The sequence below is a fragment of the Cotesia typhae genome, unplaced genomic scaffold (genome assembly GCF_013202065.1).
Source record: "Cotesia typhae breed Kobodo isofemale line unplaced genomic scaffold, CoteBio_Ctyphae contig_11, whole genome shotgun sequence".
Taxonomy (NCBI): Eukaryota; Metazoa; Arthropoda; class Insecta; order Hymenoptera; family Braconidae; genus Cotesia; species Cotesia typhae.
In genome coordinates, this window is record NW_027423711.1 from 247954 (window position 1) to 260885 (window position 12932).

At 28.7% G+C, this 12932-nt stretch overlaps 2 protein-coding genes and 1 long non-coding RNA gene across 3 annotated transcripts; 2 read left to right on the forward strand and 1 right to left on the reverse strand.

Moving 5' to 3' along the window:
* The first annotated feature begins 24 nt into the window (after positions 1–24).
* Positions 25–2689, forward strand: LOC141538581 (guanine nucleotide-exchange factor SEC12). The gene is given in 5 exon segments (XM_074260154.1): positions 25–511; positions 809–1203; positions 1268–1854; positions 1857–1961; positions 2564–2689. Coding segments are annotated over 5 exon segments (1311 nt in total). The 5' UTR covers positions 25–373; the 3' UTR covers positions 2650–2689.
* Positions 2690–4350: 1661 nt separating this feature from the next.
* On the reverse strand, positions 4351–12708 carry Verm (LDLa and CE4_CDA_like_1 domain-containing protein vermiform). The gene is made up of 6 exons (XM_074260142.1): positions 12563–12708; positions 11783–11912; positions 11178–11308; positions 9142–9291; positions 6282–7204; positions 4351–5001 (listed from the first exon to the last, which is right to left on the reverse strand). The coding sequence occupies exons 1-6, from the start codon at positions 12609–12611 to the stop codon at positions 4771–4773; spliced, it is 1614 nt and encodes a 537-aa protein (XP_074116243.1). The 5' UTR covers positions 12612–12708; the 3' UTR covers positions 4351–4770.
* On the forward strand, positions 7073–9963 carry LOC141538584 (uncharacterized). Its single transcript, XR_012481074.1, has 4 exons — positions 7073–7213; positions 9192–9304; positions 9663–9738; positions 9846–9963. It is a non-coding gene; the product is annotated as an uncharacterized LOC141538584 (long non-coding RNA).
* Positions 12709–12932: the final 224 nt, after the last annotated feature.

Sequence of the window (12932 nt, forward strand, 5' to 3'; positions counted from 1 at the left end):
AGTGTCGCATTACAGAAAACAGATGAATAAATATCAACATCAAATGTCATAGTAGATTTCCTGATATAAATTTAATTATCAGTTGAAAGAAATTTTTTAGTAAAAGTAAGGTATCATTAACATATATTGAGATAAGTGTGTATTAACATGTACATATATTATACATTAAGTGTTTGACAGTTAATAAAATCTGATTAATTTACACATTTATCTGAGTGTGTAGTGTAGGAGAATGAGGCGCCAATGTGAAACGTGGAACCTTGGCTCATACTTATCATAAATGAAACAAATATTTTTATTTAATGGTGATATTGTCCATACAGAAGTTAATATCAAGTGGATGTTGTTAAATAGTCAATAAGTTGTTTTTAAAATGCCTTCAAGACGAAATAATGAAGGCCTTTTGGCCAGGGTTAACTTTCCTCTTTATACAATTCAGATGTTGACTAATAGACACGTTCTCGTTGGAGGAGGTGGAGGATCATCTAAAACAGGAGTAGCTAATGGTTTTGTATGTATTTTTTATTTTACATTTAATGAGGCTGAAGTTAGCAGACTCTTGACAATTTTTTGATTTTGCTTAAAAAATAAACTAGGCAGAAAATTATTTATAAAAATCTAATTTATAATTTTTTAGAACTTCTAAAGATGAAATTTTTCAATCAAATTTTCTTGCTATAATTTGTTTGTTAAAAAAATTCTAAAAATGATCAGATGTCTCGCAATTTCAGTATCATTACATTTACACATTTTACTTATCATTGTACTGTTATTTATTTAATATTTATAATCCTAAATTTTGTTATAGGAAATATTTGAATTGTCTCATGATGGTTCAAATTTTATTGCTGAAGAAGTTACCAGACATGAAACAGGGCCTAGTGTTGTCATGAATTGTGCCTCATTTAACAATAGTAAAAAGACCTGGCTGGTAGCTGGTCAAGAAAGTCATTGTCAATTATATAATGTTGTTCCAAGAGTTGTGGCAGTTGAAAATGGTGAAGTTGTTGCAGGAGCAAATTCCAATTTCAAAGAGAAAGACAATAGCTTACGGCAACGAAAATTAAATGAGAAAAAAGGAAATTCTAGCTCCAATTCGAACACAGAAAAAGTTGAGAACTTACGTGACAGTAATTCTAGTATAAAACACAAAAAATTACAATTAATTCTTAAGCCTTCTACAAGTATTCAAACGGATTTTAGGTAGAATTTTTCATAAAATCAAAAATTATTCTTAATTGATTAAAATATGCTCTGTAATTTTCAGCGAACCAGAGCCATTGCAAAGAATAGTTAGAGTAAGTTCTAATGGCAAAGTGATGGCAACTGGAGGATTGGATGGCGTTATACGATTATGGAAATTCCCTCAATTGGAGAAGATGTATGATTTAAAAGCTCACACTAAAGAAGTTGATGATATAGATTTCAATATAAATGGTACATTTGTTGCAACTATTGCTAAGGATAACCGAGCGTTTGTTTGGAACGTTGTTGAGGGTAAAAAGTATAAAGAACTTTCGTGGGTTCCACCTAATGGTGCAAAATATTTGTTTAAAAGACTCAGATTTAAAATTCCCAATGAAAAAAAATCTACAATACAATTATATATGCTCTCAAATGCAACATTATCTAAACTTCCCAGTTTTCTTCAATTGTGGGATGTTGACCAGAGTACAATAATTAAATCAGCGCCTTATAAAGAAACATTATCGGCAATTGCTGTCTCAGATGATGGAAAATTTGTCGCAGTTGGTACAATGTTCTCTGGCAGTATCGATATTTATATTGCCTTTAGTTTACAAAAAGTTTTACATGTATCGGGTGCTCACAGTATGTTTGTTACGGGTTTAGAATTTTTCCTACTACATTGGATGGTCCATCAATAACGAGTAATTCAGAAACTGCTGTTGTTAGTATTTCTGTTGATAACAGAATTTGTATTCATAGCATTCCTTTCAGACGTAAGTGTTTTAAATTATACTATCAGTTAATCTATTGCACGACTCATGATGCGAAGCATCAGAGAGTGCTTTACGATCGAAAAATTTTTTTCGCCTCATTTCGGGGACTATTTTTATTATTATAGCCTTGTTAGTTGGAATTAAGATATTTTTCATACTATTATCAAGATTATTTAATGGAGATTAATTCGATACTTTTTAAAAATTTATTTAGTGCAATAGAAACGGAAAAAAACATCAAAAGAGGTCAAAAAATTTTCCTGTCCGTCATGTATGAAATTCCGGAAACACTGTAACTTGCAAAAAAATGAATTAATTTAGTTAAATTTTTTTTTTTAATTCTTTGAAAGAATGCAAATGGCTAGATAATTCAGTGTCGTTTATTTACAATTAATAACATAAAACAAAAATCAGAAGGATGTATATCTATATATATTGTGCGCATTATCATGCTATTTTAGCTGTGTTATATATTTTTTTTCACATTCTTCATTTTAATAATAATTCATAATTAAATGAGCATTATGAGTCGTGAACTTTTGGATTTCTTAAACTTTTTTTTAATTCATGAGAAATATAAATATATTTTTGTTGTGTTTCAGATGCGTTGCCGTTTTGGTTGGTGACATTATTAATTATTTTAAGTATCTGTGGAGCATTTATTTTTTGTAGTTATATGGGTATATGACCGAAAATATTTATTTCAAGATTAGCTATTGAATATGCAATGATTGACAGAGTCTATTTTATTGATTAATTTAATTTATTACGTACGCACCATAGGTTATCTAGATACAATTAAATCTTTCAAGAAGTGGTAAATCAAATATTAATGTAAAAATGAATATTTTATGTTGTAAATTACTTGGTTAAAACGTGATACTTATTGAGGATTACTCAACAACTTTTTTTTTGCAGGGATACATTAATTTACCAGTTGTTATAATATACAAATAAAATTGTTAAATATTCTCGACAAACCTTCATTCAAGTATATTTTTATAAATAATTTTAATATATTTTGTCAACACATAGATTTAAATATTTGTCGACTTGTTGCGTTGGTACCAATTTCTTTTTACTTGAATATTATTAACCAAAATATTGCTCATATTTTTTGTGCTTTCATTGGTTTGTAATGTATGTATTGTATATTTAAATGTTCTTCTAATCTGTCATTTTGTGTTGTATCGAATGCTTTTTTTTTTTTTTTTTTTTTGTGAATTGAAAATAGTTAAACAAATTTTTAAAGTTTATAATAATACAGCTTAATGATTCCAGTAGCTGAATAAACAATTTATAAATTTTACAAAGTACAAATTTTTTTTATCTAAAGTTTGATTGCTGATTATTTGAATAACTTAGTATTTTTATCAGTTGTAACAACTGAGTTTAAATTGTAGTTAAAATACATTATTAAATTACAAAATAAGAAAGTTTAACTGAGTTACTCTATATTATTGTAAATCATTGTTTTGGTAAATATTTAAATAATAAATTATGAAACTTCAGTCTGCAGAATTTTCAGATAAATAAAAGTTGTCCCATTTCATTAAGGGGCATAACTAGTGTAAAATTAAAAAAAAAATCGATTTTTTTTTTCATATTATGATAGGTTGTGCCTTTGAAAATAAAATAATAAAGTTTTAAATCGATATCTTAAATAGATTTTAAGTTACAGCCATTTAAAGAGTAGCCGCTCGGCAGTTTGAATAGGATCATTTTATCATTAAACGCGTTTTTCAAATTTGCTGGAGTGATTACTCCGAGACAAATGATCCGATCACTACTAAATTTTTTTCTGCATTTTCTGTATATAGTTCTTCATACGATGACCCTCCAGTTTTTTGATCTGATCAAAAATCGAATTTTGGCAGGCCAAAAACGACCAAAATTTGGGGTAAAATTAAACTTTTTTTTTTTAAAATACCGCTGTTTAGTCAATTTTTGATATTTTTTTTTCGACCGTGAGTCATCGTAGGAACAATATTTTCTAGTTTAACGAGAATTTTTTTTTTTTTTACGTTTCATCCACGGAAAAGGCCGGAATCACTCCAGCAGTGGAGAACCTTTTTTTTTTTAGTGTCGTCGGGGAATGCGAGTAACTCGAAAAATGTTTAATTTTTTTCTTCAAAAATTTTATTGTGTACTCTCAAAATATGTCTAAATATACCCTTAAAATTTCAAAACAATTGATACAGTAGTTTTTTTTTAATTTCCAAAAATCGCCTTTTTTTTAGGCTGTCACACATAGTTGTGCCTCTTAAAAAAACTTTCGTGTAAATCTTATTATATTAATTTATTATGAAGGTTTTAAAGAACATTTTTTTTTTCTTAAATATTTAATTACATCTACAGGAAATGAAGGTTTCAAAAAATCATACCAAAATTACAAATTTAATATGAACGTTTTATTTAATTTATTAATTTAATATCATTTTGTAGTACTTTGAATACTTTTATCTTCTTTCTTAAATATCTTAAAATGTTCATTACTCTCTAATTTAATTCTATTTCACAATGAAATTTCTCTGCTTTCATTTTACCAACGTTTGACAATATTCATACTTAAATTTATTATTCTATTCAAGTAATAAAATAATAGATGGCATTATTAAAATTTTTTATTTTTACTGCACATTATTTTTCTATATAAAACAAAAAAAATATGATGTGAATGTTCGTCGGTGGATATTATTTACAAGGTAGTCTTGAGGACGTTTTTATTAAAGTTTGATCACATTTTCAAGACTTATTATCTGATGACCGATTGAAATGAATTATAATATCTTTATCTAAATTAATTTTTTTAATTAGCATTGAATCCATCTCCAGTAGGATCAAGGAGCCAAGGGTAATTATTGGGGCACTCCATACATGTAAAGAGACGAAGAGTTTCACCTGGAAGTTCCCGAGTGGTTAAAGGACATGCGTTTGGTAAAGAACAGTAGGGTTGTCCTTTTTCATCACAAGTTTCTTTCCAGTCTGCGAAATCTTTTATTGCTGTTAGTTCAGTAGGGGTTTGCATCCACTTGATAACCTGATAATTAAATATTAAAAAAAATATATATTATTTTTAAATTTTCAAATGTATAAATTGTCAATATTAAAAAAAAGTAGAATAAAAAAATTAGGAAAACGGTTGACCCTAAAAACCATCCTTGCAACTTTCCACTACTTTCGTAATTAAGCGCTCAAAATTGCGCTTATTATCTTTTTGAACTCGAAGAGCTCAAAAATATAATTTTCATGAAGTTTTGAGTTCTCTGAGCTCAAAAGTCTGATAGAAGTTTAATAAAACACTATTTTTTGAATTTTCAAACCGCAATAACTTTCTATGATACATTTTTAAACACAAATTTATAAGTCCGGAAGTTTCGGTGTAATTCGAAAAAAACGCTTTTATTCGATTTCTTTCGTCAACGATAATTTACGAACGAATCAACCGATTTTGACCGGCTTGATGGCAATCGACGTGGTTTTTCAATCTTAAGAGCTGATTAGTTTTTGGAATTGATTGATCAAGCCGTTTAAAAGTTATTAAAAAAAAACTTGATTTGAAAAAATTTTTTTTTGTAGTTTTTTTAAAATTCCTCAAAATCTACCGGTCGGAATCGGTCCAAATTATATTCAAAATCTAAGTTTGGTCAAGCCCTTTCAAATGACATCAACCGCGATCAAATCGGCCAGGCCGTTTAAAAGTTATGTGAGGTTTACACACATACATACAGACTAGGGTGTGCCAAAATTCAATTTTCATGAAGAACCTTTTAAAATTGGAATTTTGAGTTCCGCTTTTAGCAGGAGCTGTATTTAGGCATTTTTCAAGATTTTTTGAGATGAGACGATTTATTTGATTTTCATAAAATTTTTAACAGGAGATTTAGTTGGGCACTTCCGGCCAAAATTTGAAATTTCAGCGGAAATACCCAAACTAAACTCCTGTTAAAAAATTCTATGAAAATCAAATAAATCCTCTCCCCTCAAAATATCACAGAAAATGCACAAAGACAGCCGCTGTTAAAATCGGAAATCAAAATTCCAATTTTAAAAGGTTCTTCATGAAAATTGAATTTTGGCACACCCTAATACAGACATACAGACACCATCACGGGAATAGTCAGTGTAGCTTCCTAGGACTTCAAAACGTCAAGATCTGATGAAAACTTGATAACAATAACTTCCCGATTTTTGAAAATTTTCAATTTTCTTACCGGGAAGTTAAAAATGCATATTATTTTTTAATTTTCGAATGTATAAATTGTCAATATTAAAACAAGTAAAATAAAAAAAAAAAATATAAAATAAAAGTTAACAAACCTGAACCATGGTAACAAAATATACATCATTTTTAGTCAACATTTCTTCAATGAATTTAATAAGTTCATCTTTGAATTCTTTTTTACTCTTAAGCCAAGATGCGTGGAAATGAAGACCAAGAGGAGCACGGTTGGAATTGTAATGCCTGTTGAAGTTATGTCTGAGTAGTCTTCCGAATTGGTCACCAGCTTGAACGTTTGAGCATGAATCCACCATGTGACAACCAGGAAGCGATTCATCAAATGTTGGGTCATCACGACGATCAAGTTCATTCATAACCATTTCCCAAACTGGATGAGATCGTGATGGACAGTTACCACCGTTACCATTACATTTGTGTGGCATTCTGAAGTAAAGAGTGTACGGCCAGATTGGAACACGGCCAAGTGAAGCAGTAATTGAAGCATCGTAAACGAAAAATTGATCAGCCATCATTTCAAATTGTTTGTTACCACCGACTCTGAGGTAAGGAGCTCTTACACCAATAATAGATCCGTCAGTTATATTTGCGAAACGTTCAATAATCAATCTGGCACCAGCCATTTCAGCAAGCCAATCATCGTAACTTCCTTGGGTCCAATACTGAGGATCGTCTTTGTGGGTCAATGAGAATATTGATATCTCATTACCTTTTCTGTGCAAATCTTGAACAGCTGAATAGTTTGTGTATTTGTGTGAAACAAAGAATGTTCCACGAATTGTGCAACCGTTTGGATTATGACGTTGTCCATTGAAAATTTCCTCATAAAGATCGATGTTGTCAATGTTAACAGCTCCATTGAAGGTAATTGTTATCATTTGAGGAACTTGTGATACTTCAATATTTCCAGGAATTCGCGTACCATCAGCGGAACAGTAACAGTCGGGAAGTTGACATTGACTGGGGTCACAGTCTGGTGCGCGGTTGGGATCCGTTTCCACAGCTGAAAAAGGCAATTTCATTTTATGTGCTCATTTTACAATGTTATTATTGAAGTAATAATCAGTTGTCATTATCTGTACTAATATTATAAAGAGGAAAGGAGTTGCAGTCAATTAGTCAGACTGACAACATTCTGAATTAATAAATTACTACACAGAAAAAAAAAATTTCTTGAACCAAGAAAATTATAAGAAAGACCGAAGTTATTTTGAAGCAGGAAGAAATTTTCTTAGCTTAAAAAAATTTAACTTCGTTCAAGAAATTTTAACTTTATTCAAGAAATTTTCAATCTTCCTTAAGATTTTCTTGATTTAAGAAAATTTACGCTTGACTCAAGACTTTCTTTCTTTCTGTGTAGAATTTGAAAAGTTAATATAAAATGTAATTTAAATTAATTAATTTTACAAATTTTTAAATTCCGAAAAATATACGCGTGTAAAAAAATCGTCTTAAAATTGTCGTTTGTTTAAGATCTTAAACGTGACACAAACCAAGGCTATTTTAAGACTTTTTTAAGATGCCAAAAAAAAAATTCCGAGAGCAGATTTTTAAATTTTAGTTCTTGAATTTATTATGAAAATAAGACGATATTTTAGTGACAGCTCCGGAAAATTATTATAGAGAGTTTTAAAATAATTTTAAAATAATCTAAAAATTGTCTTAAAAAAATATTAATTAGTTTTAAAAAAATCTTGATATAGTCTTGAAAAAAATCTTAAAACAGTCTTAAAAAATCTTGAAATAATCTTAAAATAGTCTTACAAAAGTTTGAAAAAATTTTTTTGAGACTATTTTAAAATAAGCTAATAGCGACAGAGCCCGGGAACATTAAAACGAAGCGTCTTAAAAAAGTCTTAAAATTGTCCAATAATAAGTTTTCAACAATTTCAAATTCAATTTAAAAGGAGCGTACTCAAAAATGTAGCGGTTAGAAAGTCATAAAATCGTCTAAAAATTAATTTTCATAACAAATTCGAGAACCAAATTTCAAAAATCTGCTCTCAGAATTTTTTTTTGGCGTCTTAAAAAAGTCTTAAAATAGTCTTGGTTTGTGTCACGTTTAAGATCTTAAACAAACGACAATTTTAAGACGATTTTTTTTTACACGGGTAATGTTGAATAGAGGAAAAAACTGAAGCTATATTAATAGAATCTTTCAAAGTCTCAAAGTCTCAATAAATTAAAAAACATAACAACGAAAAATTTTACGCCAAAATGAATGAACAGACGAACACTCATTTAGCCGAAAAATGTAAATATATAGTTATTTGGATGAGTAATTTTCGGCCGAATCATTACTCGGATGAATATACGTTGGAACGAACCTTTTTCGAAATTAAATTAATTTTAACTTTTGAGGAATATAAGATTTATGTTTATCTACATTCAAGAGTTCGGTGTTTTATAATTTACAAAATTGTTTTTCGGCTGATATTCTATTTAAGCTAATGTATTTTTTAAACTTTGAATGAAGCTGAATTTTAAATTTTCTAGAGTTTTGATAATTCGAAATGTTGTCGATCTGACTGGTTGACCGCATCCCGAGGAAAGATTTGATTGTTTGTTTGTTTGCATTGAATAGGCTCCAAAATTACTGAACCGATTAAAAAAATTCTTTCACTGTTGGGAAGCTACACATTATATAACATAGGCTATGTTATATAATAATTAATGTTGGAATTTTTATTAAATACCCGTGCAAAGCCGGGGCGGACTGGTTTAATATAATTTCACTAGTTGTACAAATTGTTACTTATTTTATATTTTATATTACTCTATAAATTTAGTATATTATTTACTTTTAACAAAAATCAAGTCAGAAGTCTTTCGTTAAAATATTTTAATAACTTTAAACTGTTGGTTGATTTCTTGTTAAAAAACTGTGATAGAAAAAAATGTATAGCTTTATAAATTCATAATTATAATTTTATAACTTACTACATGCATTTTCGTCGGACTCATCTTTACAATCTGGTTTTCCATTACAGAAAAGCTCTTTGTCGACACACTCGCCATTACCACAGGAAAGTTTTCCTTCAGGACAAATAGGCTCATCGGTCTTTAGAATTGGAAGAATTTTACGTGGCTCTGTGAAGATCATGTAATAATTATTAAGTATTAAAATTTAATTATTAAATCTGCACTACGGCAATTGTATCCAAGACCCGACTCCATACGATTTTGCCCTTTAACTGTACACTACTTATAACACACAGGTTCTTTAGACGCTCTAAATAAATTATTATTTCATTTTACATTATCTATATAGGAAAAAGTGTAAGTGTGGTGTCTGTCATTTATTTTCTAACAATTTATCATTTTAGTTTATTTATTTATAACGCGCTTTATTTTAATTCCATTCAATATTTTCTAATAAATTTTTTTTTAAGATGCAAAATAGTATTTGCGCGGTATAACATAATTTTTCCGTATAAATAAAATAAAACTTTTTTTTTTAGACTCTGTCGAAAACGTCAAGTAGAACGGGTACTATTTCATACGACTCACGACGACGCCCGCGTTGAGGAAGATGTCGTAAGAGAAAGCTTTCATTTTTAATTGCCTCTTTCTGGTTATTTAAGAGGAAATATTTTCAAGATCTTTTTTATTTTATTTAAAAAATTTTTTTTATTGTTACACAGAAAAGCAAAACAGAGCAGCAAAGAGTAGTGGGTGATAAAAAGTATTTATTACTTGAGTTTGATACGGCTTTTTTATCAATTTTTTTGTAGCAATGAAAAAGAGAAAAGTGATACAAGTTGAATATAATATGACAAAAAATATTTTTATATTTTTTATGAAAAAAATATTGAAGTAAAATGATGTAAAGTTTACATTTTTTAAATGAAATATGAACAAAAAAATAAGAAATATATTTTTTCGATTAATTAGAAAAAAGTATCGGCAAAAGATAATTTAAAATGTATGTTAATTGTGTGGATAAATGTAAAAAGCGGATAGTGTATAGAAAAAGTTGTTAGTTAATCTAATATAAGAGAAGCAACCAAAATAGAATAAGCAGCTAGAGAATCTATAAAAATTGAAAGTTTTAAGCAAAAATAATGCGAGTGAAATTAGGATAGTGTGAAAGCGATTAATTATAAAATCATCATCATCTCACTAAAATGGTTAAATAAAAATGTAATTAACTATTAGAAAGCAACAATAACATAGCTAGTTGTTAGCTTATATGTGATGAAAAAAAAAATCAAGCAGTCGAGAAATAAGTAATTATCACAAATGACTTAGACGTTTTTATATATTACAAAAGATAAAACTGCTTGAATTTTTTTTTCATGAAAAAGTACTACGAATTCGACGTGCTACGGCGTGAGCCTATGACGGTGCCGGAATTCTGTCAATCTCTTTGAGCGTATTTTTAATGATCGATTAATTAAAAAAATAATTACCCGTGCAAAAAAAATTCTGATTCAAATTGAATTTAAAATTGAAATTCATATTTTGACACAAATATGAATTAGTTTTGAGATCAATCCAAATTTTAAATTGATTTGTAAATAAAAATTAGCACGCCTGTAAAAATTTCGGTCTTGCTTAAAAATATTAATAAAGACTTGAAATTATTTAGGATAAATTTTATCTATAAAATATTCTTAAGTCTTTATTAAAATTCTAAAGCAGAATCGAAATTTCTACACGAAATTTCGTGCTAATTTCTATTTCCATATGAATTTCAATTTTAAATTCAATTTGAATCAGAATTTTTTTTGCACGGGTAAACAAAAAAAAAGTCGCTCAAAGATAATAAAACATGAGTCCAGCGTTTCCCCGTGCGTCACTTACTCTCGAGCTTGTCACAGTTGGTGACCTTGCCCTTCCAATCGCAGGTCTGTTTGTCCAAGTCAAAAGCCAATCCACTAGGACACGTGATTTGCTTGAGCCCGGATCTTGTACACCTAGAGGGTCAAAAACGCAGGGTCTTGAGTCTTATGTTTAAATATGATTAATCTTACTCTCAAGTTGATCACAATTCTTGACATTTGTTTTCCAGTCACAAGTTTGCCGTTCGATGTCAAAAGCTAAACCAGTTGGACATTTAACTGATGCTAATCGAGTTACTCCAATTTCACTAGCTTTATCGCACCTGTATTGTTAAATTTATCATACAAAGTTTAAAATTTATTTTTTTATTTCAAATTTTATGAGTGGAAAAAAATTTATTGTTATTAAAAATTTTTAATTTATTTATTCATGAGTACAATTGATACTTTCATAGATTAAATTTCTGATATTTATAAGGAAGAAACAAAAAATTGAAAAATAAAAATAATTCAAGGATTTCATCCCATAGGCGTCATCGCGTGTTTGTACTTTTTTATTGTTATTTTTAATTTTACTTGAATTCACTTGATAGCCTTGAAAAAAACTGAATTTATTATGATTCACGAACCAGTTTTTCATCATTTAATAACACCAAATTTTACAAATATATATCTATAAATTTTACATAGTTATAATAAATTTATCGTAGTTTTTTTCTTTTAATTTTTGTTTAATGTGACGATAAAAAATAATTAAAATTGAATTGATACTATTTTATTAGTAATTGCTTTCTTACCTTACAACATCGCGACAATCACCATCTGTGCTTAGTCGGAAGTATTCATCTCCAGGCCGATTATCACAAAGTTCTTCTGCATTGGGACTCTGATCGTCTCCAGATTCATCATCTTGCGCTCTTATAGAAACTAAATAAAAACAAAAAATTGAGTAATTAATTCTTATGAACAAATAAGTTTTTACGTTAAGTAAATGTTTGAATTAAACCAAAGGCTCAGTAAATAAAAAATATAATTGTTCAATAAACCAAAAAAAGTAGCAATTAATTTGTCAATAAGTGTTACCGATACAGAAATAATAAACAGCTATATAATAAAACTTTTTTTGTTAATTGCTCAGAAGTTATTCAATATATCAGTGTTATATGAATAACAACTATTTTATAATGATGAAAAAATCATTTCACTGAATAAAACAAGATTGCAGGGTCACCGAACTCTCTCGATGAAGTAGAAAGTCTTGGAAATGTCAGGGCAACAAGTCGGTAGGGGAAAGCATCAGTGGTTCTCTAAAGTAGGTTCGATCGAAATTCAATTATTAATTGATTTATAAATTAAACAATTATTAATGATTTTATTTTTACTTAAATAACTCTCTTTTTTCAATTAAAATTCTAACTTTAATTCATTATTCTATTGTCACTATACAAATCGAAGAGAAGCAATTCATGAAGAAGTAAGTTTGATAAAAGGGGTAAAAAAAATCGTAAAAGGGTGAAAAACAAAAATTACTTTAAAAATTTATAAGTATGTGTTATTATGAAAGTGCAAGTACTCACCGGCAAATAAAGTTAAACATCCTAGAAGAAATAATAACTTTGGAGACATGATCTTAGTCGGCAGGACAGAAAACGTCTGGACAGCCGCACCCTCTTGCCCCGCTATATGAGGACCACCACTCCTTCGCGCTTCAATAAGAGGACTTTCACCGTCTGGATGGTGCTGCCATCGTTTATTGTCATATTTTAAAGATATTTTATTGTTTTTACGACTTTTACCATTCTTTGAATGTCTAATAGATTGTTTGTTAGATAAAAAATACCCTACATTATTATTTACTGTTACTTTCTGATTTTTATTTCACTTTTAATAACTCATTATGTATACTCCAATGATTGGCTTACAAACAACGCAACTTACCAAACAATA

Coding starts and splice junctions, on each gene's coding strand:
- Verm (XM_074260142.1), bottom strand. CDS start 12,611: ATGTCTCCAAAGTTATTATTTCTTCTAGGATGTTTAACTTTATTTGCC. Junction 9,292..11,177: donor GAATTGTGATCAACTTGAGA/GTAAGATTAATC, acceptor TGATCTTCACAG/AGCCACGTAAAATTCTTCCA. Junction 5,002..6,281: donor ATTTTGTTACCATGGTTCAG/GTTTGTTAACTT, acceptor TTTAATTATCAG/GTTATCAAGTGGATGCAAAC.